A 23,932-nucleotide genomic window follows, 5' to 3' on the forward strand; every position below is an offset into this window, starting at 1 on the left:
TTTTTTTTTTTTTTAAGCTTGCTCGCCTTAACATGAGACTTTGTGTACGAAAAGTTCCTTGTCATTGAACATTTTCATGACAGTTGATTTTATGGGTTATGACAATGTTTTCCTTTTCAGAAGAACTTTAAGTTGCTTTCAAATTTTCGCTATTTTGTCGTCTGGGTGCTAGATTCGCAGAGCCGTGCCTCGGCGGGCGGCCTGGCGGGCTCCAGGATGCTGAGGGCTCGCTCATGCGGGGGCGTAGCGCCCTCTGCGACCCCAAAAGACGAGGCCCCGCCTCTCCCCCAGAGCTCTCCCCTGCAAGGTGCGCGCCCCCTGAGCCCCTCCCACGTTCCGGGGAAGCCACTAAGCGCCCCGCCACCAGAGGGCGCATCCCTGAGGCGAGCACTCACTAAGGGCGCCTGCGCAGGGGGCTGTCACATGACCCGCCGCCGCTGCGCTGGTGGGCGCTGGATCCTGAAGTTGCTGGTACGGGCCGGGCGTGCGTGCCCGGAGGTGAGCCGACCTGACTGCTGGACCCGGGCTGCAGTGGTCCCAGCGAACGGCGGGGCAGGGGAGGTCCGCGGCAACCCCACAGAGTGGAGGCTTGGCGGGTGCGGGCAGTCGTGACGCCCGAAATGGGAGGGGTCGATCGATAGAGGGATTGGTCAGTGCTTTCCTACTGGAGAAGTTGAGCACACCGTGCCAGGGCCGCGCGCGGCAGGAGGCAGCAGTAACGACAGTGACCCCAGTAACATCGGGGACCCCGGAAACTCCACGGTTCCCACTCACTGCCCCCGAGCTGGGCGAGGAAGGCTGCGCTTGCCCCCGTTCACAGGGAGGAAGCTGAGGCACAGGAGGTTGAGAACCCTTTACTTCGCTCTGCCGGTGGTGGAGCTGGGCTTTGAACCCAGCTTGTCTACACCACCACCGTGGCCTGGGGAAGCAGCAGTTCTGAGACACTTACCTGAAGGCGGGGTGACCGGCCCACTGGGTCAGCAGTGCCACTTGATCTACTGACCTTCAGTTCTTCCCCGTTTTCTCTCTAAATTGTCAAGCGCTGTGAGTGTGGCTCTTCCCCATTTTAGGATCTCTTCCCCTTTCTAGGCTCTCTTCCCTGTCTGTAAACTGGAAGCAGGGAAGGGCATGGGGTGCTGCCCTGGCCGTGCTTCTGGACACCTGTGCAGCTTCTGAAGTCTGGGTGGGAAGGGCTGAGGTCATTGCCCAAGAGCTCCCAAGTGAGGACCCCTGGACTCCACTCTGAGTTCCTTAGTTTCTGAGTCATTATGATCACAAATGTGTCTGGCAGGGTCAGGTGAAGCTGGGACACTATGTGGTATAAAAAAAGAGATATTAGTCTTTGTCTCCAGTTCCTGGCACACAACTTCTAAAAACCCTGGAATCTTGGGGGTGGTAAGAGTGTCTTTTATATGCTAGTGAGATGACTGGGGGCTTGTAGATAGCTTCAGAATGGGGGCTGGTCCCCAGAAGGACCAAGGCAGGATTCGAGGGTGGGAACTTTCTCCTGGGCTTCCTCTGGGCAGGAAGCTCTTGATTAAGAGAGGGGGCTGGTGATTAAGTTAGTCACCAGCGCTCAGTGATTTCATCATTCATGCCCTACATAATGAAACCCTAAACTAGTTGGGGTTTGGAGAGCTTCCAAGCTTGTGAACACATTTTGGTGCTCAGAGGGTGGCCAGCCCAGAGAGGGCATAGAAGCTCAGCACCCCTTCCCCATACCTTGCCCTCTGGTTGTTCCTGAGTTGTATCCTTTATAATAAACAGGTAACAGTAAGTGAGTTCTGTGAGTTGTTCTAGCCAGTTGTTGAACCTGAGGAGGTGAGGGGTGCTGTGTGAACCCCGGAATTGATAGTGGCTTGGTCAGAAGAGCCGGTGACAACCTGGGACTTGTGGTTAGTGTCAGAAGTGGGGGAAGTCTTGTGGGACTGAGCCCGCAACCTGTGGGGTCTGCGCTAACTCTGGGAGTCCGTGTCAGAATTGAATTGAATTGCTGGACACCCGGCTGGTGTCCAGAGAATGGGAGAATTGGTTGGCGAGAAGAAGCTCCACGCTTGTGGCGTCGTAAGTGTTGTGAAAGAAAACAGTTCACTCTTGCATCTAACGTACTGGTGACCCATGGTGGCCAGAATGTTCCAGGTGACCGGTCTGTGTCTGTGACAGGCTTGGACTCTTTCAGTGACCTGGGCGCACTTCTGCCTGGCGTGTGACTTTTCCCCAACACCTGCATGTTTCTGGAGGCCATGAGAATGCAGCTCACAGGCCTCCCACCACAGGGAGCTTCACTGACAGAGGCTCAGCCGCCGTGCTCTGAAATCATCGCTGCATTTCCTGCGAGGCGCTGCCTCCTGGCCCTTAACGCTAGGGCAGGCCGCTTCTGGGAGACCTGGACCCCTCTAATGGCCAACTTTGGCTCAGGGAACCCCAACCCTGTGGCCTTGCCCAAGCTTCCCTAACCTACATGGCAGTCTGGGGCTCTTGAATCCACACCGCCCTCCCACGGGGTCAGACCTGCACGGGTGTGTTGGTGCTCTCAACCCTCTCTGGCAACCTCCCCAGTTTCTCTCAGACAGATAAAAAGGACCCCCCTAATAAAATCCTTGCATGTTTAGTCCCATATCAGTGTCTGCTGCTCCTTGGAGGAGCTGGACCAGCAATGTTCCCTATAAAATATTTAGAACATACAGATAATCAAGACACAGGTAAGAACAGTCTTAGTACCAAAATAACCAGCGTGAGGCTCCAGTGCAGCTGCTGTGACAGAGACCCAGAACCAGACCCCACACGAGCCTGACTGCAGGGGTGGGGAGGGGCTCCGCCTGCCCAGTCCTGGGGGCCAGGCTTTTTCTTCTGTGCTTGGCTGTCCCTGAGTGTTGACCTGGGCTGCAGTGCCCAAGACCCCTCACAGGCTGTATCCACGTCCTGGTCAGCCCAAGAGGGACGGAAGGAGGGAACACTTCCACCCCACTGGCCAAGACTCACCTCGGCCAGTCTTCATACGGGAGCGGGACTTATCTACTGTGGGAACTTGTTTGTTCCACTTGATCTGTCACGTGGGTCTTTGTGTGTTATTATTTTTACAGGCATTCTAGATGCGTTTATTTGTAAAATATTAGAAGACTTCACAATGCACAGGATTCTGCAACTCCCTGTTTGGGACTTTTCTCTCCTTTTCCTTTTTCCTCCCTCCCCCAGGTCTGCCCTGCTTCCTCACCAGACCTCACGTCTAGCCTGTGCGCTGCTGGGCGGCCACAAGTTCATGTCTGGAAGCCGCTTTGAGAGTCTCCTGAGGCCCCGGCCACTCCCTGCTGCGTCCCTTTGAGCCTGGTTCTTCTGTCTGCAGGCCTCCTGGGCCCGCTGCCCACACATGACGAGGTGGCCACCCTGTTCCTGCCCTTTGCTGGGGGTCTGCGCCCTAGTCTCCTTGGCCATCCTGGGGCACATCCTGCTTCATGACTTCGACGTGGTCCCCCAGGAGCTGCACAGCTTCTCCCAAGAGGAGATTTACCCAGCTCGCCAGCCCAGAGCCAGCGGCCAAGGGCCCCAGCCTGTCCCAGGGCGCCACGGCAGTCCCAGGGAAGCACCCACACAGTGCGACCTGCCCCCCGACGGCCGCTTCGACTGCGCCCCAGACAAGGCCATCACCCAGGAGCAGTGTGAGGCCCGGGGCTGCTGCTACATGCCTGCAAGGTGGCCTCCGGGCACCCAGATGGGGCAGCCCTGGTGCTTCTTCCCTCCCAACTATCCCAGTTACAGGCTGGAGAACCTGACCACCACCGAGACGGGCTACACGGCCACCCTGATCCGTGCCACCCCGACCTTCTTCCCCAAGGACATCATGACCTTGCGGCTGGACGTGCTGATGGAGACTGAGAGCCGGCTCCACTTCACGGTGGGCGGGCGGGGGCTGGGCAGGGGCAGAGAGTGTGTGGACAGTGGATAAAGACAGACTCTACGGGGTGTTTGTTTATGCACCGACGTGTATTATGCCCTCACCTGGAGTCTGGGTGTGAGCAGACACAGTGCCTACGCTCAGGGAACAGTGGGCCGCTAAGACAGTCACTAGGAGGTTCTACAACATGTTCTAGGGGACAGGGCTCAGGGCAAGGTGGTGGGAGGTTAGGTCGCCCCCAGGAAGTGACATCCCAGCTGGGACATAAAGTAGGAGTCAGGAAGGGGAAAGGTGGAGAGGGAGGAAGGGGGGCTGTTCCAGGCAGTGGGCAGTGGGATCCCAGCCACTGAGGGCAGGGCCTCTTGTCTGGTTTATTCCCTGCTGCTTCCCAGCCCCTGGAACAGTGCCTGGCACATAGCAGGTGCTCAGTAAAAAGTTGTCAACTGAATGAATGTGCAGACACAAAGGTGAGAGAGCCTGAAGCACATAATTCAGTACGGCCCTGTTATTTTAACAAAGTAACTGATGACAGCCGTGGATTACTGAGTGATGACTATGTACCAGACAAGGGCTGGGTGTTCTAATTATGTTTTCTCGTTCACCCTGTGACTAGATATGCCAGGTGGAAAAATGTTGCCAGATTCAGCAAATAAAAATACAAATATGAATTTCAGATAACCCAGCAATTAGTCTTTTTTTTTAGTGTAAGCATGTCCCGTGCAGTATCTGAGATGTATTTATACTAAAAAAATGGTTTATCTGAAATCCAGATTTCCTGTGTCTTACCTGGCACACCCTACAGGAGGTGCTCTCCTGGCTCTATAGACGAGGAAACAGGCTTAGGTATGTGGACCAATCTGTCCACACGCCCACACTGTGTGCGGCCACCCTGAGACTTGAACTGACGCCTCGCTTCTCTGGAAGGTGAAGGATGGAGTGGACAGGTGTGCAGGGGCAGCCAGCCACCAAGGGCCTCCTGACACCGCTCTCGTCCTCTAGATCAAAGATCCCGCCAACCAGCGCTATGAGGTGCCCTTGGAGACCCCACGTGTCCGCAGCCAGGCGCCGTCCACGCTCTACAGCGTGGAGTTCTCAGAGGAGCCCTTCGGGGTGATCATGCGGCGGAAGCTGGATGGACGGGTGCTGTGAGTGCCCAGTTTCTGTGCCCATTATCTGCTGGGAGGGTTAGGGAGCTGTAGGGCATCGTCCCTGACCCTCTTGTGGCCCACCCTCCTGCTCTGGCCTCCTGGCTGTTCCTTGCCCCGCAGGGCCCTGGTGCTTACTGTTCCCTCCACCCCGAGCCCTCAAAGGCCCGTCCTCAGAAGGGACATTTGGCAACAGCTGGAGACATTTTTGGTTGTCACCACTGGGCATTAGGGTGCAGGGATACTGCTAAACACCCTACAATGCACAGGCCGGCCCAGAACACGGAGCGATCGGCCCAAATGTCAGTAGTGCCTCAGCTGAGAAACCCTGGTCCAGTCTAAAGTGGCAACCCCACTCCAGGCAGCACCCCCAAGCCTGCTTTATTCTACACATACTACACATCAGTATATCAGGCACTGCAGTGATTAACTCGTCCAATCCTCATAGCAACTGGGACGTAGGTGCTGTTATTATCCCCACTTTACAGATGGGGAGACAGACATAGAGAGGCCAGGTGCTTGCTGGCAGGTGACGGAGCCCAGCCCAAGCGTCCGTGCTGTCGGCCACTCTGCTCCATGTCCCTCCGGGGTTTGTGTGCCCCCACGGGACCTTACCTTTGCTTGGACCATGGCTGCCATCTGCCTGAGGCAGGAGCCTTTCCTGTTCCCTCCTGAACCGCCAGCTCCTAGAGCAGTTCTGACCCACAGCAGAGCTCAAGGGTATTTGTGGAGAGGATAAGGGTGTTGCTTGGTCTCACCCTCACCTCCCCCCAGCCCACCCCCCAGGTATTAGATGCACCGAAGCATCTTTTAGACTCAAACGCTGTGGCTGTGAGTCCAAGTGTCCAGTGTCGCTCTGGCCCAGAAGCGCCCCCCGGTACCCCCAGCCACGGGGTCAGCAGTTTTGCCGCGGCTGCCCACTGGCCCTGACGCTGGGCTGTGCAAGCACCTTTCCCAGGACGCATCCCATGCACTTTGCCCACATAGTCCTACACGAATATGTGCTGGCTGACAAGGCCCTGCTCTGCACCGAACTCTGCTACACGCTCAGAAGGAGGGAACTTGGACTTGCCCAAATCTTCAGAGCACTTGCCTTGTGAAGTGCATTTCTTTCTCTTGTGGCCTGTTCATTTTGTGGCCGGGTGTTGTGGACCTGCTTCCAGGACTGACATAGCAGAGGGAGGTAGAAATGGGCTGTGCAGATGCAGGGTGTGGGCTGGCTCTGCAGCTGGGGGGCCTCTCTGAGAAGCTGACCTGCGAGCAGAGTTTGGAGAGAAGTTTTTTAAGCATTTTATCAGATCTTGGTCTTGAACACGCACAGACACCCACAGGCAGGTGAGCAAAGTCTTAACACAGGGGCTGGTGGGGTGCAGCAGGAATTTGTCCCCTGAAATTAGCCGTGATGCGTCTGCCATGCAGAGAGGGACCCTGTGCGTGGTTTTTGCCTTCCTCTTGATCCCATGGAACCTTGGGGCACCCTAACTGCCCCTGGCTGGGCAGCTCCACGATGTCTGGGAGCAGTTTGGCCCTCCTGGGAGGTGCTCAGGGCCATGACTCCCAGGACTGGAAGGGTTTTGGGCAGCCCTTGCCCGGCACTTGCTTGTGGTCAGGGCTCGTGGGGCCATTGGCTTCTTATGCGAGGCCACCTGGTCTCTTCCTGGCAGGCTGAACACCACAGTGGCCCCCCTGTTCTTCGCCGACCAGTTTCTGCAGCTGTCCACCTCCCTGCCGTCCCAGCACATCACGGGCCTCGCCGAACACCTCGGGCCCCTGATGCTCAGCACCAACTGGACCAAGGTCACTCTCTGGAACAGGGACGTCGCCCCTACGGTAAAGGGGCGGCCAGGGAGGGGTGTGCGATCGGAGGGGCTTCATGGGCCAGGACGTAAAGCAGGGTGTCTGCCATGTCCCAGCCCGACGTGAACCTATATGGCTCTCACCCTTTCTACCTGGGCCTGGAGGATGGCGGTTTAGCTCACGGGGTCTTCCTGCTGAACAGCAATGCCATGGGTAAGCAAGGGGGTACTGGGGCCCTCCACATCCCCCAGCCAGTTCTGCTTCTGGGCTGCCGGCCAGGGTTTCCCTGGTGCAGCCACACCCCCTCCTTCGGAGAGGGGGCTGGGGCTCTCTGCACCTATCTGACAGGCTGGAGGTAGAGGAGGAGGCAGGGGGTCGGGTCTCATACACTATTCCGAGAAATGACCATTGGGCTGTGGCCTCTGCCAGCTCTGTCCTTCAGTGCCTCTAAGGTGGGCTCTGGGACCTCTGACCTGGGCGGGGTGGGGCTGAGGCCAAAAAAAGGGGCCCCAGGCCCAGCTGCTCAGCGTCTTCCTGTCCTGCTCCAAGGATCTCAGCAAGCTGGGCTCAGAGTGACTGTCCCAGGGCCCCCAAGCTCCCTGTGGGAGGACCCCGCCTCTCCAGCGGTGGTTTGGCCCATTGGTGCAGTGCCGAAGGCCCTGGGCAAGGGGGGTGGTGAGTATTTGTCTCTGAGCCCCAGGGCTGCTTCCCCCAGATGTGGTCCTGCAGCCCAGCCCAGCCCTCAGCTGGAGGTCGACAGGCGGGATCCTGGATGTGTACATCTTCCTGGGCCCGGAGCCCAAGAGCGTGGTGCGGCAGTACCTGGACATCGTGGGTAGGCCTCTCCCTGGCCCTGGCCCCCGGCCCCTCCCTCCCCAGCCCCTCCTGCCCGCTCACGGTCGCCTTGGCTCCCAGGCTACCCGTTCATGCCACCGTACTGGGGCCTGGGCTTCCACCTGTGCCGCTGGGGCTACTCCTCCACCGCCATCACCCGCCAGGTTGTGGAGAACATGACCAGGGCACACTTCCCTCTGGTGAGTGCCGGGGAGGGGCCTGGGGCCCCCAGGGTGGGGCGGGGGCAACGAGCCTGGGTCCCGACCACCCTGTGGTGTGGCTGCAGGACGTCCAGTGGAATGACCTGGACTACATGGACGCCAGGCGGGACTTCACTTTCAACAAGGACGGCTTTGGGGACTTCCCGGCCATGGTGCGGGAGCTCCACCAAAGCGGCCGACGGTACATCATGATTGTTGTGAGTGCCCCCTCCCCTCTTGTGCCACAGGAAGCCGGCTCTTTTGGAAGGAGAGGGGCCCAGTGTCTGGCGGCTCCAACTTTCAGTGGCGTCGTCCTCATGGTGGCCATGGGCACTGAGAATGTTTCTGAGGGTCTTTGATATCGAGGGGATATCAGGTTTATAGACTTGACTCCTGCTATCCAGTCATGTCCCTGGAGACATCTGTCTGTGGCTCAGGAGCCTTACGGCTGTAGGTTGCTTGAACAGCTTAAAGCAAGGGCCGGGTGGAGCTGTGTGCCAGGGCGGCTGGAACCCCAGAAGCTCCGTGAGACTCCTGGCCCTGCCTCCCTGCGGTCAGCTTGTGGGAAGGAGGGCAGGATCTGAGTGGCTCAGCAGACAGACACACTTCCCTGGGCCAGTCCCTGCAGCCAGAGGGGTGTGATTCAGGGTCTGATACAGCTGGGGGGCCGGAGGAGAGGAGGGGGAGCCAAGACAACCAAATGGTCGCCCCCACGGATACCCCTCAGGAGAGGAAATCCGTTTGGAATTGGGCTGATGGTCATTTCCATCCCTGCAGCCCCTCTGAAGGCAGCAGCATCCAGGTCCACTCAGAGCAGGGAGCGGGGAGGGCAGACGCAGACCTTTTCTTTTTATTCAAAATGAAATAAACGCTCCCTGTAGAACGTTTGTGAAACTCTGGGCCCTTAAAGCAAAAGTAACGCCTGCATCCAGGTGTGCCCTTTTTGGCAATGGGGGCGGGGTCACGTGCACGTCCACGCACACTCAGCGTGTTGGCGCATCCGGGGCACATCCACCTGTGCCTCGTTAACGTTTATCGAGAGCATTTTCCCGTTTTCCCAGCGATGGGTGCCGAGGCTTTGGGCATTTCTCTCTCATTCTGACTGGTTTCTCTCCCCAGGATCCTGCCATCAGCAGCTCCAGCCCTGCCGGGACCTATCGACCCTACGACGAGGGTCTGAGGCGGGGGGTCTTCATCACCAATGAGACTGGGCAGCCGCTGATTGGGCAGGTACAGCAGGGCCTGGGGGGCGAGGGGGAGAAAGCAGGGGTCCCTGGGCAGTGGGGCTGCAGGGGGGGTGGCAGTGACAGCTGGGGGTGACAGTGGCCCCTGACAAGGAAGACCACCCTGAATCCTTTTGTCAGGGGCCCTTGTTTGTGGGCAGCTCAGAAACAAGCTCCACAGATGGTTGCGGAGGCCTTGGGGTCCTCCACATCCTCTGGGCCCCCAGGGGCTTCTTGATGGTTCCCAGGCCTTCCCGGTGGGCGGGGCACCCAGTAGACTCCTGACCTCCCGGTCCAGGGCAGGCCCAGAACCAGGAGGAAGGGGGTCGAGCCTGAGGGGAGGCTGGCAAGGCTCCCAGCAGTGCAGATTCTGGGGCCTCTCCCTGTGCTCCTCCCCTTGCAGTCCACCCATCCCTGGGTTAGATGAGTGAGGCTACGGCTCTGCCTGCAGTCAGGACAGACAGGGCCTCCGTGCAGGCTCCAGGGGCCCTGTCTCCCCTCTGGCCTTTCGTCCAGGTGTGGCCCGGACTCACCGCCTTCCCTGACTTCACCAACCCCGAGGCCCTTGACTGGTGGCAGGACATGGTGGCCGAGTTCCACGCCCAGGTGCCCTTTGACGGCATGTGGATCGTGAGTGTGGCCCCACCCTTGGGTGTCCGGTGGCCTCAGGGACCGGCCCCACTCTCTGCACCAGGCAGGGCACCCACCCCCAGGGCCTCTCTTGCAGGACATGAACGAGCCATCCAATTTTGTGAGGGGCTCAGTGGATGGCTGCCCCAACAGCAACCTGGAGAACCCGCCCTACGTGCCAGGTGAGCTGCCTCCACCTGCCGGCCCCCCAGCACTAGTCGGCTGGGGATTTAACGGCTCAAATCAGGGATTTCCTTCTCTGGTCTGGGAGACTCAAAGCTCTGGTTTCTGAGAAGCTGATGGGCAGCGGCCAGCCCGGGAAAGGCAAGGGGTGCCCTGGGAGTAAGGTTCGTGTGGGGAGACCCCAGCCACGTCATGCTGACTGGGCATGTGCAGCTGAGGCGAGACCCTTCAGAGGGGGTGTTTCAGGCTTTGGCAGTCGGACAGGGAAAAAAAATGGTTAGGAGCAGGCAGACATGAAGTCTGGGTGTGCAGACCACAGCCTGCGGCATCACCTTGTCCTGTCCTTGGAGAAGTGGAGACTGTACAGGGACGCACCCTGTGTCCCAAGGGGTCTCTCAAGATGTGGGGGGCACCAGCCTGCCGGGAGGAGGCTCCAAGGAAACAGCCCCCTCTCCTCCAGGGGTGGTTGGCGGGACCCTCCGGGCAGCCACCATCTGCGCCTCCAGCCACCAGTTCCTGTCCACGCACTACGACCTGCACAACCTGTACGGCCTGACCGAAGCCTTCGCCTCCCACAGGTGAGGGGCCAGGGTGCAGGAAGGGAGAGGAGGAGGCCCTAGCCGTCCCTACATCCCACCCCCGCCCCCCACCCCAGCTCCATGCCTGGTGCCTCAGAGGAAGGGCATGGTGACGAGTCAGGGAGGCCAGGGCTGACCAGGGCCTCTGGCTCCCTTGAGTTTGTCCTCCCGGTGACATGTGCATCTTCGAGGGTAAGTCAGGTGGCAGGGCTGACTGCTTGGCAGACAGTGGCGGTGACCTCAGCAAGCCAACTCCTTGCCCCCAGCTTGTCCTTCCTGCTGCACTGCCGGGCACTCTTGTGGGCAGTGGTGGGGCTCCTGGTGACCCTGCTCAACACAGCTCTCTGTGCCCCTGCTCCACCCAGGGCTCTGGTAAAGGCTCGGGGGACGCGCCCCTTTGTGATCTCTCGCTCCACCTTTGCCGGCCACGGCCAGTATGCCGGCCACTGGACAGGGGATGTGTGGAGCAGCTGGGAGCAGCTTTCCTACTCCGTGCCAGGTGAGCACACCTGTCAGGAGGGGTGCAAGGAGCGGAGGGTGGGCCCTTCTCCGGGCGTGTTTGCCCAGAGCTGGGTCCTCAGAGAGATGCTGCTGCAGTGGTATGGGGCCTGTCGCCAACTCATGTGCCATTGGACTCACCTGTGGTGCCCCTCTTCCAATGTCCCCATCTCGGATTCATGCTAACATCAGAATGTCCCTTCTGGTGACCACATTCTGAGCTGCATGAAATAGCATCTGAGCTCAGTCCAAAGGGTGCCCCCATCCCTCTTGTCTCAGTGCCTGGCTCCACCCTGCAAAGAAAATTTTGATTTTTGTTCCAAGAGCTCTGATGCTACAGACAGATCTTAGGCCCAGGGATGGCTCAGGAGCCCTGGGGAAGGGGATAGAGGTGACCCCAGAGGTCACAGCTGAAAAGAGCCTCCACCAAACCCCCCGGCCTGGAGGTGCTTTCATAGTCGCAGGCTTGCTTCCATGTGCGATGCATCTACAGAGCCTCGGGCCACAGGGATGTCCTGCCGAGCTGAGCTCTCAGGTGAGAAGTCCATTCCTCCTTCACAAAGTGGCTGCTGGCTCTGCCCACGGGTGCTAACCGGCTCTGATTTTCACCCTGGGGCCAGCATGGTGGGTCGAGCCTGAGCACATGCAGGCCAATCCACGCCAGAGCCGGATTCCTGGGCTTCGTGTCCACCTGTCTAGTTCTTGGGTTTCAGTTCTGGTGTGAGCTGTTACCAAGCTAAAATAAGGCTGTGCAGCTCCCAGGACCTGCTGTGACCCAGACCAGCACTGCTCATAGCCCCAGGCTGCGCCCCATCCTGCCCACTGGCTTCCAGTCTGGGTCCTGGCTCCCGAGGAGACGAGGAGAGGGTAGCCCAGCAGCCTCTAGTCCTGCCCAGCGGTGGTGGGGTCGGCACGGGGCCCAGATGCTCTGGAAGCTGTCTGACCCTTCAGCAACTCAGGGGACTCACTGACCCTCTGCTGTAACGACGTACCACACCCCAGGTGATTTAAAAACAACAAACATTCTCAGACTGGAAGTCTGATCACGGTGTCGGCAAGGCCTTGCCCTCTCTGAGACTCTAGACAGAATCCCTCCTTGCTTCTTCCAGCTCTTGGTGGTTGCCAGCAGTCCTTGGCCCTCCTTGGTTTGAGGCTGTGTCACTCTAACCTCTGCCTTTGTCATCTCTCGGTCTTTTTCCTGTGTCCTTGTCTTCACATGGTGTTTTCCTTCCTCTTTTCTTTTTTAATATAGTTCCCTGGGCTATACAGTAGGACCTTATTGTTTATCTATTTTATATATAGTGGTGTGTATCTGCTAATCCCAAGCTCCTGATTTATCCCTCCCCCACCCCCTTTCCCCTTTGGTAACCATAAATTTGTTTTCCATGTCTGTGAGTCTGTTTCTGTTTCATAAGTAAGTTCATTTGTATCATATTTTAGATTCCACATATACCTGATATCATATGGCATTTGTCTCTAACTTTACTAAGTATAATAATCTCTAGGTCCATCCATGTTGCTGCAAATGGCATTACTTTCATTCTTTCTTATGGCTGAGTAATATTCCGTTGTATATATGTCCCACATCTTTATCCATTCATCGGTCAATGGACATTTAGGTTGTTTCCATGTCTTGGCTATTGTGAATAGCGCTCCTATGAACATTGGAGTGCATGTATCTTTTTGAATTATAGTTTTGTCCAGATATATGCCCAGGAGTGGGTCACATGGCGACTCTATTTTTAGTTTCTTAAGGAACCTCCATACTGTTGTCCATAATGGCTGCACCATTTTACATTCCCACCAACAGTGTAGGAGGGTTCCATTGTCTCCGCAACTTCTCCAACATTTATTATTTGTAGACTTTTTAATGATAGCTATTCTGACTGGTGTGAGGTAATACCTCATTGTAGTTTTTTAAGATTTAATTGTATTTATTTTTGGCTGTGTTAGGTCTTTGTTGCTGTTCGCGTGCTTTCTCTAGTGGCAAGCGGGGGCTACTCTTCATTGCAGTGCATGGGCTTCTACTTGCGGTGGCTACTCTTTTGTGGAGCATGGGCTCAAGGCGCACAGGCTTCAGTAGTTGTGGCGCACAGGCTTAGGTGTTCCGTGGCATGTGGGATCTTCCCAGACCAGGGATTGAACCTGTGTCCCCTGAATTGGCAGGCAGATTTTTATCCACTGTGCCACCAGGGAAGTCCCTTATTGTAGTTTTGATTTTGCATTTCTCTGCTAATTAGTGATGTTGAGCATCTTTTCATGTGCCTATTGGCCATCTGTATATCTTCTTTAGAGAAATGTCTTTTTAGGTCTTCTGCCCATTTTTTGACTGGGTTGTTTTTTTGATGTTGAGCTGTATGAGCTGTTTGCATATTTTAGAAATTAAGCCCTTGTCAGTCACATCATTTGCGAATATTTTCTCCCAGTCCATAGGTTGTCTTTTCATTTCGCTTATGGTTTCCTTTGCTGTCCAAAATCTTATAAGTTTAAGTAGGTCCCATTTGTTTATTTTTGCTTTTATATCTATAGCCTTGGGAGACTGACCAAAGAAAACACTGCTATGATTTATGTCAGAGAATGTTTTGCCTATGTTCTCTTCTAGGAGTTTTGTGCTCTCATGTCTTATATTTAAGTCTCTAGGCCATTTTGAGCTTTTTTTTTTTTTTTTTTTTGCGGTACGCGGGCCTCTCAAACTTCATTGATTTACATGCAGCTGTCCAGCTTTCCCAACAACATTTACTGAACAGACTGTCTTTTCTCCATTGTATACTCTTGCCTCCTTTGTTGAAGATTACTTGACCATAGGTGTGTGGGTTTGTTGCTGGGCTCTCTGTTCTGTTCCATTAATCCATGTCTGTTTTGTGCCAGTACCACACCATTTTGATTACTGTAGCTTTGTAGTATTGTCTGAAGTCTGGGAGGGTTGTGCCTCCAGTTTTGTTCTTTTTCCTCAGGGTTGTTTTGGCAATTCTGGATCTTTTGTGGTTCCATATAAATTTTAGGATTATTTGTTCTAGTTCTTTGAAAAATGTCATGAGTAATTTGATAGGGGTTGCATTAAATCTGTAGATTGCTTTGGGTAGTATGGCCATTTTAACAATATTAATTCTTCCAATCCAAGAGCATGGGATATCTTTCCATTTCTTTGAATCATCTTCATTGTCCTTTATCAATGTTTTGTAGTTCTCAGCATATAAGTCTTTCACTTCCTTGGTCAGGTTTCTTCTGAAGTATTTTATTTTCTACCTTTTGGCTGTGCTGTGTGGCTTTGTGGGATCTTAGTTCCTCAACCAGCGACTGAACCCAGGCCCACAGCAGTGAAAGCGCCAAGTCCTAAGCACCAGATCACCAGGGAATTCCCCAAAGTATTTTTTTTTGATGTGATTTTAAAAGGGATTGTCTTTTTATTCTCCCTTTCTGCTATTTCATTGTTAGTGTAAAGAAATAACAGATTTCTGTATGTTAACCTTGTATTCTGCTACCTTGCTTTATTTATCAATTCTAGTAGTTTTTGTGTGGAGTCTTCAGAGTCTTCAATATATAGTATCAATGTCATCTGCATATAATTACAATTTTACCTTTTCTAATTTGGATACATTTTATTTCTTTTTCTTGCCTGATTGCTGTGGCTAGGATTGCCAATACTATGTTGAATAGAAATGGTGAGAGTGGGCATCCTTGTCTTGTTCCAGATTTTAGTGGAAAGGCTTTCAGCTTTTCACTATTGAGTATTATGTTGGCTTTTATTATGTTGAGATATGTTCCCTCTGTACCCATTTTGGTAGGAGTTTTTATTGTGAATAGATGTTGAATTTTATCAAATGCTTTTTCTGCATCTATTGAGATAATCATGTGGTTTTTGTCTTTTGTTGATGTGGTGTATCACATTGATTTGCATATGCTGAACCATCCTTGTGACCCTGGGACGAATCCAACTTGATCATGGTGTATTATCTTTTTTTATGTGTTGTTGGATTCAGTTTGCTTTTATTTTGTTGAGAATTTTTGTATATTAAAGATTTTGGCCTGTAATTTTCTTTTTTTGGTAGTGTCTGTCTGGTTTTGGTGATGGTGGCTTCATAGAATGACTTTGCGAGTGTTCCGTCCTTTCAGTCTTTTGGAAGAGTTTGAGAAGGATCAGTATTAGTTCTTCTTTGTATGTTTGGTAGAATTCACCAGTGAAGCCATGTGGTCTTGGGCTTTTGTTTGCAGGGAGTTTTTTAAAATTACAGATTCTATATCACTTCTAGTGATTGGTCTGTTCAAATTATCTATTTCTTCTTGATTCAGTTTTGGTGGGCTGGATGTATCTAGAAACTTGTCCATTTCTTCTAGGTTGTTCAGTTTGTTGGCATGTAATTGTTCATAGTATTCTCTTATGGTTTTTTATATTTCTGTGGTATCAGTTGTTATTTCTCCTCTTTCATTTCTTATTTTGTTAACTTGGGTCCTCTCTTTTCTTCTTGGTGAGCCTGGCCAGAGGGTTGTCAATTTTGTTTACCCTTTCAAAGAACCAGCTCTTGGTTTTATTGATTTTTTTTCTATTTTTTTAAAATCTCTATTTTATTTGTTTCCTCTATGATCTTTATTATTTCCTTCCTTCTGCTAACTTTAGGTTTTGAGGAAGGCCTGTATCATCATGAACTTTGCCATAAGGACTGCTTTTGCCAAATCCCACAGATTTTGTTTGGCTGTATTTCCATTATCATTTGTTTCAAAGTATTTTTAAATTTTCTCTTTGATTTTCATCATTGACCCATTGGGATTTTTTTGTTGTTAGTTTCTGCTTTATAACAAAGTGAATCAGTTATACACCATGTAATTTGTTCTCTCTGTGGTTGACTTCCAGTTTCATGCTGTTGTGGTCAGAAAAGATGTTTGAGATAATTTCTATCCTCTTAAATTTGTTGAGGCTTGTTTTATGTCCTAGTATTTATATAGTCTATCCCAGAGAATAGTCCATGTGTACTTGAAAAGACTGTGTATTCTGGGGTTTTTTTGGATGTAATGTCCTGAAGATATTAAGTCTGTTTTATTGTGTCATTTAGGATCTCTGTTGTCATATTGATTTTCTGTCTGGAAGATCTGTCCATTGATGTCAGTGGGATGGTAAAGCCTCGTGTTATTATTTTTATTCCCATCAATTTCTCTATGTCTTCTAGTATTTGTTTTATGTATTTAGGTGCGCCTATACTGGGTGCATATATGTTAATGAGTGTAATATCCTCTTCTTATATTGATCCTTTTATCATTATATAGTGTGCTTCTTTATCTTTCTTTATGGCCTTTATTTTTTTGAAGATACAGAATTATATTTAATCATTTTTTGTTGTTAATAAAAGTCATTTTGAATGTTCGCTTTGACAATCAAAGATCCCATTGCCCTTTAGCATGGTGCAGCCCAAGGTTACCTGTGGTTACTTCAGGTAGCCACACTACAGTCAAGGGCACCATCCCCCTCTCATCTTCAACTCTGAGCGAATAATAGCCCACATGCACACCCCTGCCACTTAAGTTTCTAAAGATTCCTATTAGCAGAGGAATGAGAACCCTGTCATCTAGGAAATTTTAGTAGCACAGCGTCTAAAGAAATGGCAACTAATAGCTACAGTAGAAAACAGTAGCTAGCAAATTTCATGCATGGGTCAGAATTCTGTATTTTTATATTCCCATCTTAGTTTAAAATACTAAGCCTCAATGCCCTGTAACGTGAGAAAGAGTTGGTTACACCTGGGTCACTGATGAGAAAACAAGATCTCTGAAAATGTTGTATGGGCTTTGTTTTAAAGTCTGTTTTGTCTGATACGAGTATTGCTACCCCCACTTTCTTGTCATTCCCATTTGCATGAAATATCTTTTTCCATCCTCTCACTTTTAAGCTATGTGTGTCCTTTGCCCTAAAGTGGGTCTCCTGTAGGCAGCACCTTGTAGGCTCTTGTTTTATTATCCAATCTGCCACTCTGTGTCTTTTGACTGGAGCATTTAGTCCATTGACATTGAAGGTAATTATTGATATGTGTTTGTTGCCATTTTAAACCTTGTTTTCCATTTGATTTTGTATTTCTTCTTCTTTTTTGTTTCTCCTTTTATGGTTTGATGGTTTTCTTTTGTATTTTCCTTGTGTTCTTTTGGGTTTTGTGAATCAATTTTATGTTTTTGATTTGTGGTAACCTGTTTTTCAAGTATGTTAACCTGTTACTATATCTACTTGCTTTAGACTGGTAGCCATACAGGCTCAAACACATTCTGAAAAAAAAAAATCTATATTTTATTACTCCCCTCCCCCACATATTATGATTTTGATGTCCTCTTACATTTTCATGTTTATCCCTTTGCTGTTCATTGTAGTTATCATTGCTTGCACAAAAATATTTTTGATTTTTTTTTTTAAATCTTTGTACTGGCTTAGGTGATTTACTTTCCAATTGTGATTTTCTTTTTCCTATAGATTCTTGCTTCTTTTCTATTTAGAGAAGACCTTTCAGTATTTCTTTTAGGATAGGTTTAGCATTGCTGTATTCTGTTAGTTTTTGCTTGTCTGAGAAATTCTTTATCTTCCCTTCTATTCTAAATGATAACCTTGCTGTGTAGAGTATCCTAGGTTGCAGGTTTTTCCCTTTCAGGACTTTGAATGTATCTTGCCACTCCCTTCTGGCCTGCAACCTTTCTGTAGAGAAAGCAGCTGATAGCCTTATGGGGTTCCCTTGTAATTAACTTTGTTTTTCTCTTGCTGCCTTTAGAATCCTCTTTAACTTTTGCCATTTTAATTATGTCTCGGTGTAGGTCTGTTCGGGTTCATCTTGTTTGGGACCCTCTGTGCTTCCTGTACCTGGTTCCCTCTTCTGATAAGGTCACCAGTCATGGTGAATTAGGATCCACCCTAACGTCCTCTTCTCAACCTGATTACATCTTCAAGGACCCTTTTTCCAAATATGGCAACCAGGGGTTAGGACTAGAACTTACTTTGGAGGGAAATACAGTTCAGCCCTAACGGGTCTGGTTTGCCCTGCCCACCCTGCGAGCTAGGGAGCAGATGCGGCTTGTCATTCTGCTGACCACAAGTGCAAGGTGCAGTGGCCATTGGTGTACTGACCATCAGGTGGGGGCTGGGTGGGAGGGGCTTTGGGAGGGATCCTTGCCTCCAGCCAGTTCAACAGACATGTCTGTCAGGCTCCTTGGCCCTAGACTGCTCCTACTGTAGCAGCTGGAGGCCCATCTGACTCTGCCCTCCAGAAATCCTGCTCTTCAATCTGCTGGGGGTGCCCCTGGTGGGGGCCGACATCTGTGGCTTCCTGGGCAACACTTCGGAGGAGCTGTGTGTGCGCTGGACCCAGCTGGGGGCCTTCTACCCCTTCATGCGGAACCACAATGGCCTGAACAACCTGGTAGGGCGGGGGCGGCAGGGGATGCCGTGCCCTGGGGAATGCCACTTTCTGTGCCAATGAGCCCAGCACTGGCTGGCCCGAAGTGCTGGGTCTCCTGGGGTGGGGGGACCTCGGAGTCCATGGTCCTAGATCCCAGGTGCTTCCTCCACTCCCTCCACTGCAGCCGCAGGAGCCGTACAGGTTCAGCGAGACAGCACAGCAAGCCATGAGGAAGGCCTTTGCCCTGCGCTACATGCTGCTGCCCTATCTCTACACGCTGTTCCATGGGGCCCACGTCAGAGGCGAGACCGTGGCCCGGCCCCTCTTCTTGGAGTGAGTGCCTGGGTTGGGAGTGATGGCCTCCGGCCCACTGACCCCAGGGCAGCTAACCTGCTGCAGGGGGTGTTCTGGGCACTGAGAGAGGAAGGAGGTTGCAGCAAAATCTGGGCACTCCCCACTGAGGTGCCCCCCTGAACCCCCAGTTCCCACCCATTAGATTCCAGCTCAGGACAGGGAGCACTGGATAACGGAAAAACCCAGGATGAACACTGAGTACAGACCAGGCCTCCCAGATGGTAAAACAAGTTATAAGACTATTATGATTGAATCCATCTGGGGCTTAAGGGGACAAGACCACTAAAGAAATCCAATAGATATCCCCCAAGTAGGACTTAGCATATCTAAGAAGTTACCGTACCATAAAATGGCACCTCGAATCAGAGGATTAAAGGATTCTCCAGTAGTAAGGTAATTAGTTAGCTATTTGCAAAAATCAACTTATTTTCCACTCATCTGTACAAACCTAAGTTCCAAATGATTACATAGTTAAATGTCAAAAATTAAGCTGTAGAAAAGCTGCAGGAAAACAGAAGTGAATGCTTCTCTATGACCTGTCAGGAGTGGGCTTTCTAAGCATCAAAAGCAAAAAAGCAAAGGGAAGGAGGTTTCATTTAGGAAAAAAAAGTAACACTTCTTTGAACATAAGCAGAAAAATATTAAAACTGCTCTGAACATAGATTGTCAAGGCAATCGAATGGGAGAAAACATTATCAACAAAATGACAGTCACTGTCCCTAATGTACAGAAACTCAGACCAGGGGCAAGAGCCAGATAGACATGTGGGCAAGAGCCAGATAGACATGTGGGCAAGAACACAACTTGCAAACAGGTAATGTGAACAGGTCATGCCCAAGTAGTCGGGCAGGGAGAGGTTATTCTTGGCTCCTGCCTTGACTTAAGCTGGCCAGAACCGGCCCTGCCACATGTAACCCAGGTCCTCTGGCTCCTGTCCATGCCTCCCCATGGGTCCCTTGAGCCCACTGACCTCAGAGGTCACCAGGCCCCCCTGCCCGTCCCTCCTGTTTGAAGGTTCCCCGAGGATCCCCGCACCTGGACAGTGGACCGCCAGCTCCTGTGGGGGGAGGCTCTGCTCATCACCCCGGTGCTCAAGGCCGGGAAGGTTGAGGTCACTGGCTACTTCCCCCGCAGCACGTGGTACGACCTGCGGATGGTGAGTCCTGGGGCCCTGAAACTTGGGAGGATGGGGGAGATGGAGCGGGTCTTCCCTCCAGCACCATCCGTGTGGACCAGAGAGTGAAAAAGGAGTCCTGGCTACATGAGGGCCCTCACCTGGGTGCTCCATCAGCATCTTCCTGTGTGAGCCTTACAGGACCCATTTTCCAGATGGAGAAACCGAGGCTGAGTGGGTGACTTGCCACCGAGCTGAGCTGGGACTCCAGTTCTGCTCCCAAACTCCTGCCCCTTCTTGCGTCCTCTGACCTGCCCTACCCGAGCCCTGGCTCAGGCCTCGCATGCTCTGTCCCCACCATGTGGCCAGATCTTTGCTCCCAGCTCCCGACAACAGCACAGGAGCTTGGCAATGCCCAGGACCCTTTGTGACATGACATCCCCCTCCAGGTGCCAGTGGAGGCCTTTGGCAGCCTCCCACCTCCTGCACCCCTCACGTCTGCCATCCACAGCAAGGGGCAGTGGGTGACACTGTCCGCCCCACTGGACACCATCAACCTCCACCTCCGGGCCGGGCACATCATCCCCATGCAGGTACTTGGGCCGGGCCCCTGATCCTATTTGTCCAGCCCTGGGGTTGCTGGGACCCCACATGCCTCTGTTCAATTGGGGGTCTGCCCCCAGGCAGAGATGATCCTTCTGAAGGTTGAGGATGAACTGGGCTGGGGAAGGACAGGATACATCCTTGCACTCACTTGCTCCTGGGCCTGGTGAAGGAGAGGCCTGTTTCATTGGCCTTTCTCAGAAAACAGTCTGTCAGTCAGTCTGCAAACCTCTCTGGGCCTCACGTCCTCTGAGGTGTACACGGGCCTCCAGGCCGCTCGGCCGTGGGCTGTCCTGCGGATCCTGGTTTCTTCTAGCACGGCACTGTCCCAGCCTAGTGCTCCTCACGCCTGGGTCTGGAGGCCTCCACCAGGTTTGGGACAGTGACGTGGGCCACCCCCTCCCAGGGCCCTGGCCTCACAACCACAGAGTCCCGCAAGAAGCCCATGGCCCTGGCCGTGGCCCTGACTGCGAGCAGGGAGGCCCGAGGGGAGCTGTTCTGGGACGATGGGGAGAGCCTAGGAGTGCTGGACCGTGGGGTGTACACGCAGGTCATCTTCCTGGCCAGGAACGTGAGTTCTGGGATCTGCCTAGGCTGGAGGCTGTCTTGGGGTGATTATCCTGACTTGGTGAGGGGAGCTGGCCTGGGGTCCTGGGATGGCCACCTGTCCCTGGGTCAAGCAGACTGAAGGGGAGAAGAGCCCGTAGGCCAACTGCCTTGGCTGGAGTCCCCTGCACTGCGCCAGTGTCCTAGGGTTTGCACGGGGTGTGCTGCCGACCTGCCCTCCCCATCTGCTGTCCAGAGGCCCTGCGCTGGTGGGGCTTCCTGCCCCAGGCCATCTGCTCACACCTCTGGTCCTGTCTCTCTGCTTCGGCCAGAACACCATCATGAACCAGCTGGTGCACGTGAGCAGTGAGGGGGCTGGCCTGCAGCTGAGGAAGGTGACCGTCCTGGGGGTGGCCACAGCCCCCCAGCAAGTCATCTGCAATGGCGTTTCTGTATCCAACTTCACCTACGGCCCTGACACGGAGGCAAGAGAGCCTACATTTGAGGCCAGAAGGCCTGTCCCTGAGGGTGGGCGAGGGGGCAGGAGGTGCCCGCTGAGCTGGCATCATGGGATTCCCTGTCCAGAAGGGAGAGGACACTCAGGCCTTACAAGGGGCGGAGAGGAACTGATCCTTGTGGGGAGGAGTGGGAAGGTTCAGTCCCCTCACACTTCACATCTTTTCCCTGCCTGTGTCCACACTGTCAGCCCCTGGTTAAAGGGCAGGTCATTTCCAAAGCAAATTAAGGCGGCCACTGCCAAGAGTGCTCAGAGGGAACAGAGCGAGACGCTCCCAGGGCTAGGTCAGACCCCATGTCCACCGTCCACCCATGTCCACAGACTGCTGTCTGCCCCACCTCTGTTGCCAAGCAAATTTTCCTATTTCTTGTCCCCAGACCCTGGACATCCCTGTCTCGCTGACGATGGGAGAGCAGTTCCTCATCAGCTGGTCTTAATCTGGGGCCCAGTGGTGTGCTGCTCCTTTACAGACCTCCCGGCAGCCCAGCACCTGCAGCCTCAGCCGGCGGTATGTGGGCCTTGGATCAGATCACTTACCCCGAATCGCATGTCACTGACATCCCTGAACACCCGGATCTGCTTGTGAGTCTGCCCCCCCAGGCTCTGGGCCAGCAGCTCTTCTGAGTCTTCTGTCCAGATCCCAGTCGGGTCAGTGCCCTGAGGGGTGCCCTGTTTACTGGAAGATTTGCTTTGGTGTAGCCTGTCACTGTGACGCATGCAATGTCCGTCACCGCTGCCTGCCTGTGACGCAGAGGTGGTACTTGGTATGGGGTGGTACCTGCACCCCAAGGTCCTGCCTTGGGCAGCTCTGCTGCTGCTCTGACCTGATGAAAGCAGAGCTGGGAGGCCGCTGCAGACTGCTTTCTGGGCAGCTGCCCCCGACAACGAGTGGAGGCTGTCCACCAGTCTGACAAGTGGGCCTAGACACGCAGCAGAATTCACAGGACTTGGGGATCCCTTAATCTGAAGTGCAATTATTTTTAATAAAAGGGGCATTTGCAATCAAGCTTCTGCCGGTCCTTCTGAGATTCAGGGTAAGGAGGATGTGTCTAGAGGCCCTGACACAGAAGCAGGACTCCTTCCCTGATGGGCCCCTGGACGTTCCCAGGCAGGGTGTGCATGCTCAAAGCAGCACCCTCACGTCCCCACCTCACACCCTAGTATCACCCACCTCTAAGATGACTCGAAAACATCCAGCCAGGCCTGGTGTCAGTCATGTGGTGGGAGATACACCCTCCCCCGACCCTGCCCAACGGCTATGTAGACTAAGCTGCTACCCCCAACACCTCTGTTCCCAGGCAACAGCTGGTCTGCTTTTGGTCACTGTAGACTAGTTTACATTTTCTGGAATTTTATATAAATGGAATCATATAGCATGTATTTCTTTTGGTCTAATTAATTAGTCTATTTTGAGATTTATCCATGTTGTGTGCTTTTTAATTGCCAAATAGTTTTCCATTGGATAGAGGTGCCACATTTATTAAATTTACATGGATGTAAGGATTGTTTTCAGTTTTTGACTATTGTGAATAAAGATGATGTAATCATGGACCAGTCTTGTGAACAGACATGTTTCCATTTCTCTTGAGCAAACACCGCAAGTGTGATATGGTCAGGTCACATGGAGGGTGTGTGTGTGACTGAACTGTTTTCCAAAGTGGGTGACCCACTCTGCACTCCTACCAGCCTTGCTGTCGCTTGGTGTGGTCTGTATGCTCATTTTCAGCTGTTCCAGTGACAGTGGATCTCGCAGGTCTGATTTGCAACTGAAGATGGCAAGCATCTTTCATGGACTTGTCACCCATAAATCTTCTCTGGTGAAGTGTCTGTTCAGGTATCTTGCCCATTTTTTACTTGGATTTGTTGACCTTATTATTGAGTTACAAAGTACATTGTTTTTCCAATTGCTACCATAACAAATTACCACAATCTCTGTGGCTCAAAATAACACTTTATTCTATCACAGTTCTGTAGGTCAGAAATTTGACACGGTCAGCTGGGCTAAATTAGGTGTCAGCAGGGCAGCTTCTTCTCTGGAGGCTCCAGGGGAGAATGTGCTCCCCTGGCTCATGCAAGTTGTGGGCAGAATTCGGTCTCCTGAGTGTATGGGTGTGAGGTCCACATGTCCCTGTGGTTGAGCCAGACGTCCTCCTCAGCTTCTAGAGGCTGCTCCATATCCTGGCTCGTGGCACCTTCATCTTCAAATCCAGCAATGGTGGGCTGAGTCCTTCTCACCCCAGAGGATCAATCCTGCCTCTTCCATTATACCACTCTCTGACCCACGGTAGCCCAGAGCATTCTTGACTTTAAAGGGCGCATGTGATTAGATAGGGTCCACCTGGATAATCTAGGATACTTTCATCTCAATCTTTAATTACACCTGCAAAGTCTTTACCATTTAATGTAGCATATTCACAGGTTCCAGGGATTAAGATGTGGGCATTTTGGGGGGAC

The 23,932-nt window shown here is 52.6% G+C and overlaps 1 protein-coding gene across 3 annotated transcripts; it reads left to right on the top strand.

Annotated features, from left to right (window-relative positions):
• The first annotated feature begins 411 nt into the window (after positions 1-411).
• Positions 412-23,027, top strand: GAA (alpha glucosidase). Of its 3 annotated transcripts, XM_024760902.1 has the most exons (21): positions 412-498; positions 3,196-3,375; positions 3,476-3,892; positions 4,892-5,037; positions 6,702-6,867; positions 6,951-7,047; positions 7,550-7,669; positions 7,750-7,868; positions 7,955-8,086; positions 8,988-9,098; positions 9,608-9,721; positions 9,819-9,903; positions 10,365-10,482; positions 10,848-10,981; positions 18,214-18,365; positions 18,529-18,677; positions 19,713-19,854; positions 20,262-20,405; positions 20,822-20,986; positions 21,294-21,446; positions 21,856-23,027. In XM_024760902.1, the coding sequence occupies exons 3-21, from the start codon at positions 3,680-3,682 to the stop codon at positions 21,913-21,915; spliced, it is 2,520 nt and encodes an 839-aa protein (XP_024616670.1). In that variant the 5' UTR covers positions 412-498; positions 3,196-3,375; positions 3,476-3,679; the 3' UTR covers positions 21,916-23,027. The 3 variants fall into 3 exon arrangements, with proteins under 3 accessions (XP_024616670.1, XP_024616668.1, XP_024616669.1); XM_024760900.1 differs by having other exon boundaries at positions 3,196-3,892; XM_024760901.1 differs by having other exon boundaries at positions 442-498; positions 3,344-3,892.
• Positions 23,028-23,932: the final 905 nt, after the last annotated feature.

This window comes from Neophocaena asiaeorientalis, unplaced genomic scaffold (assembly GCF_003031525.2).
Source record: "Neophocaena asiaeorientalis asiaeorientalis breed wild unplaced genomic scaffold, Neophocaena_asiaeorientalis_V1.1 scaffold30, whole genome shotgun sequence".
Taxonomy (NCBI): Eukaryota; Metazoa; Chordata; class Mammalia; order Artiodactyla; family Phocoenidae; genus Neophocaena; species Neophocaena asiaeorientalis.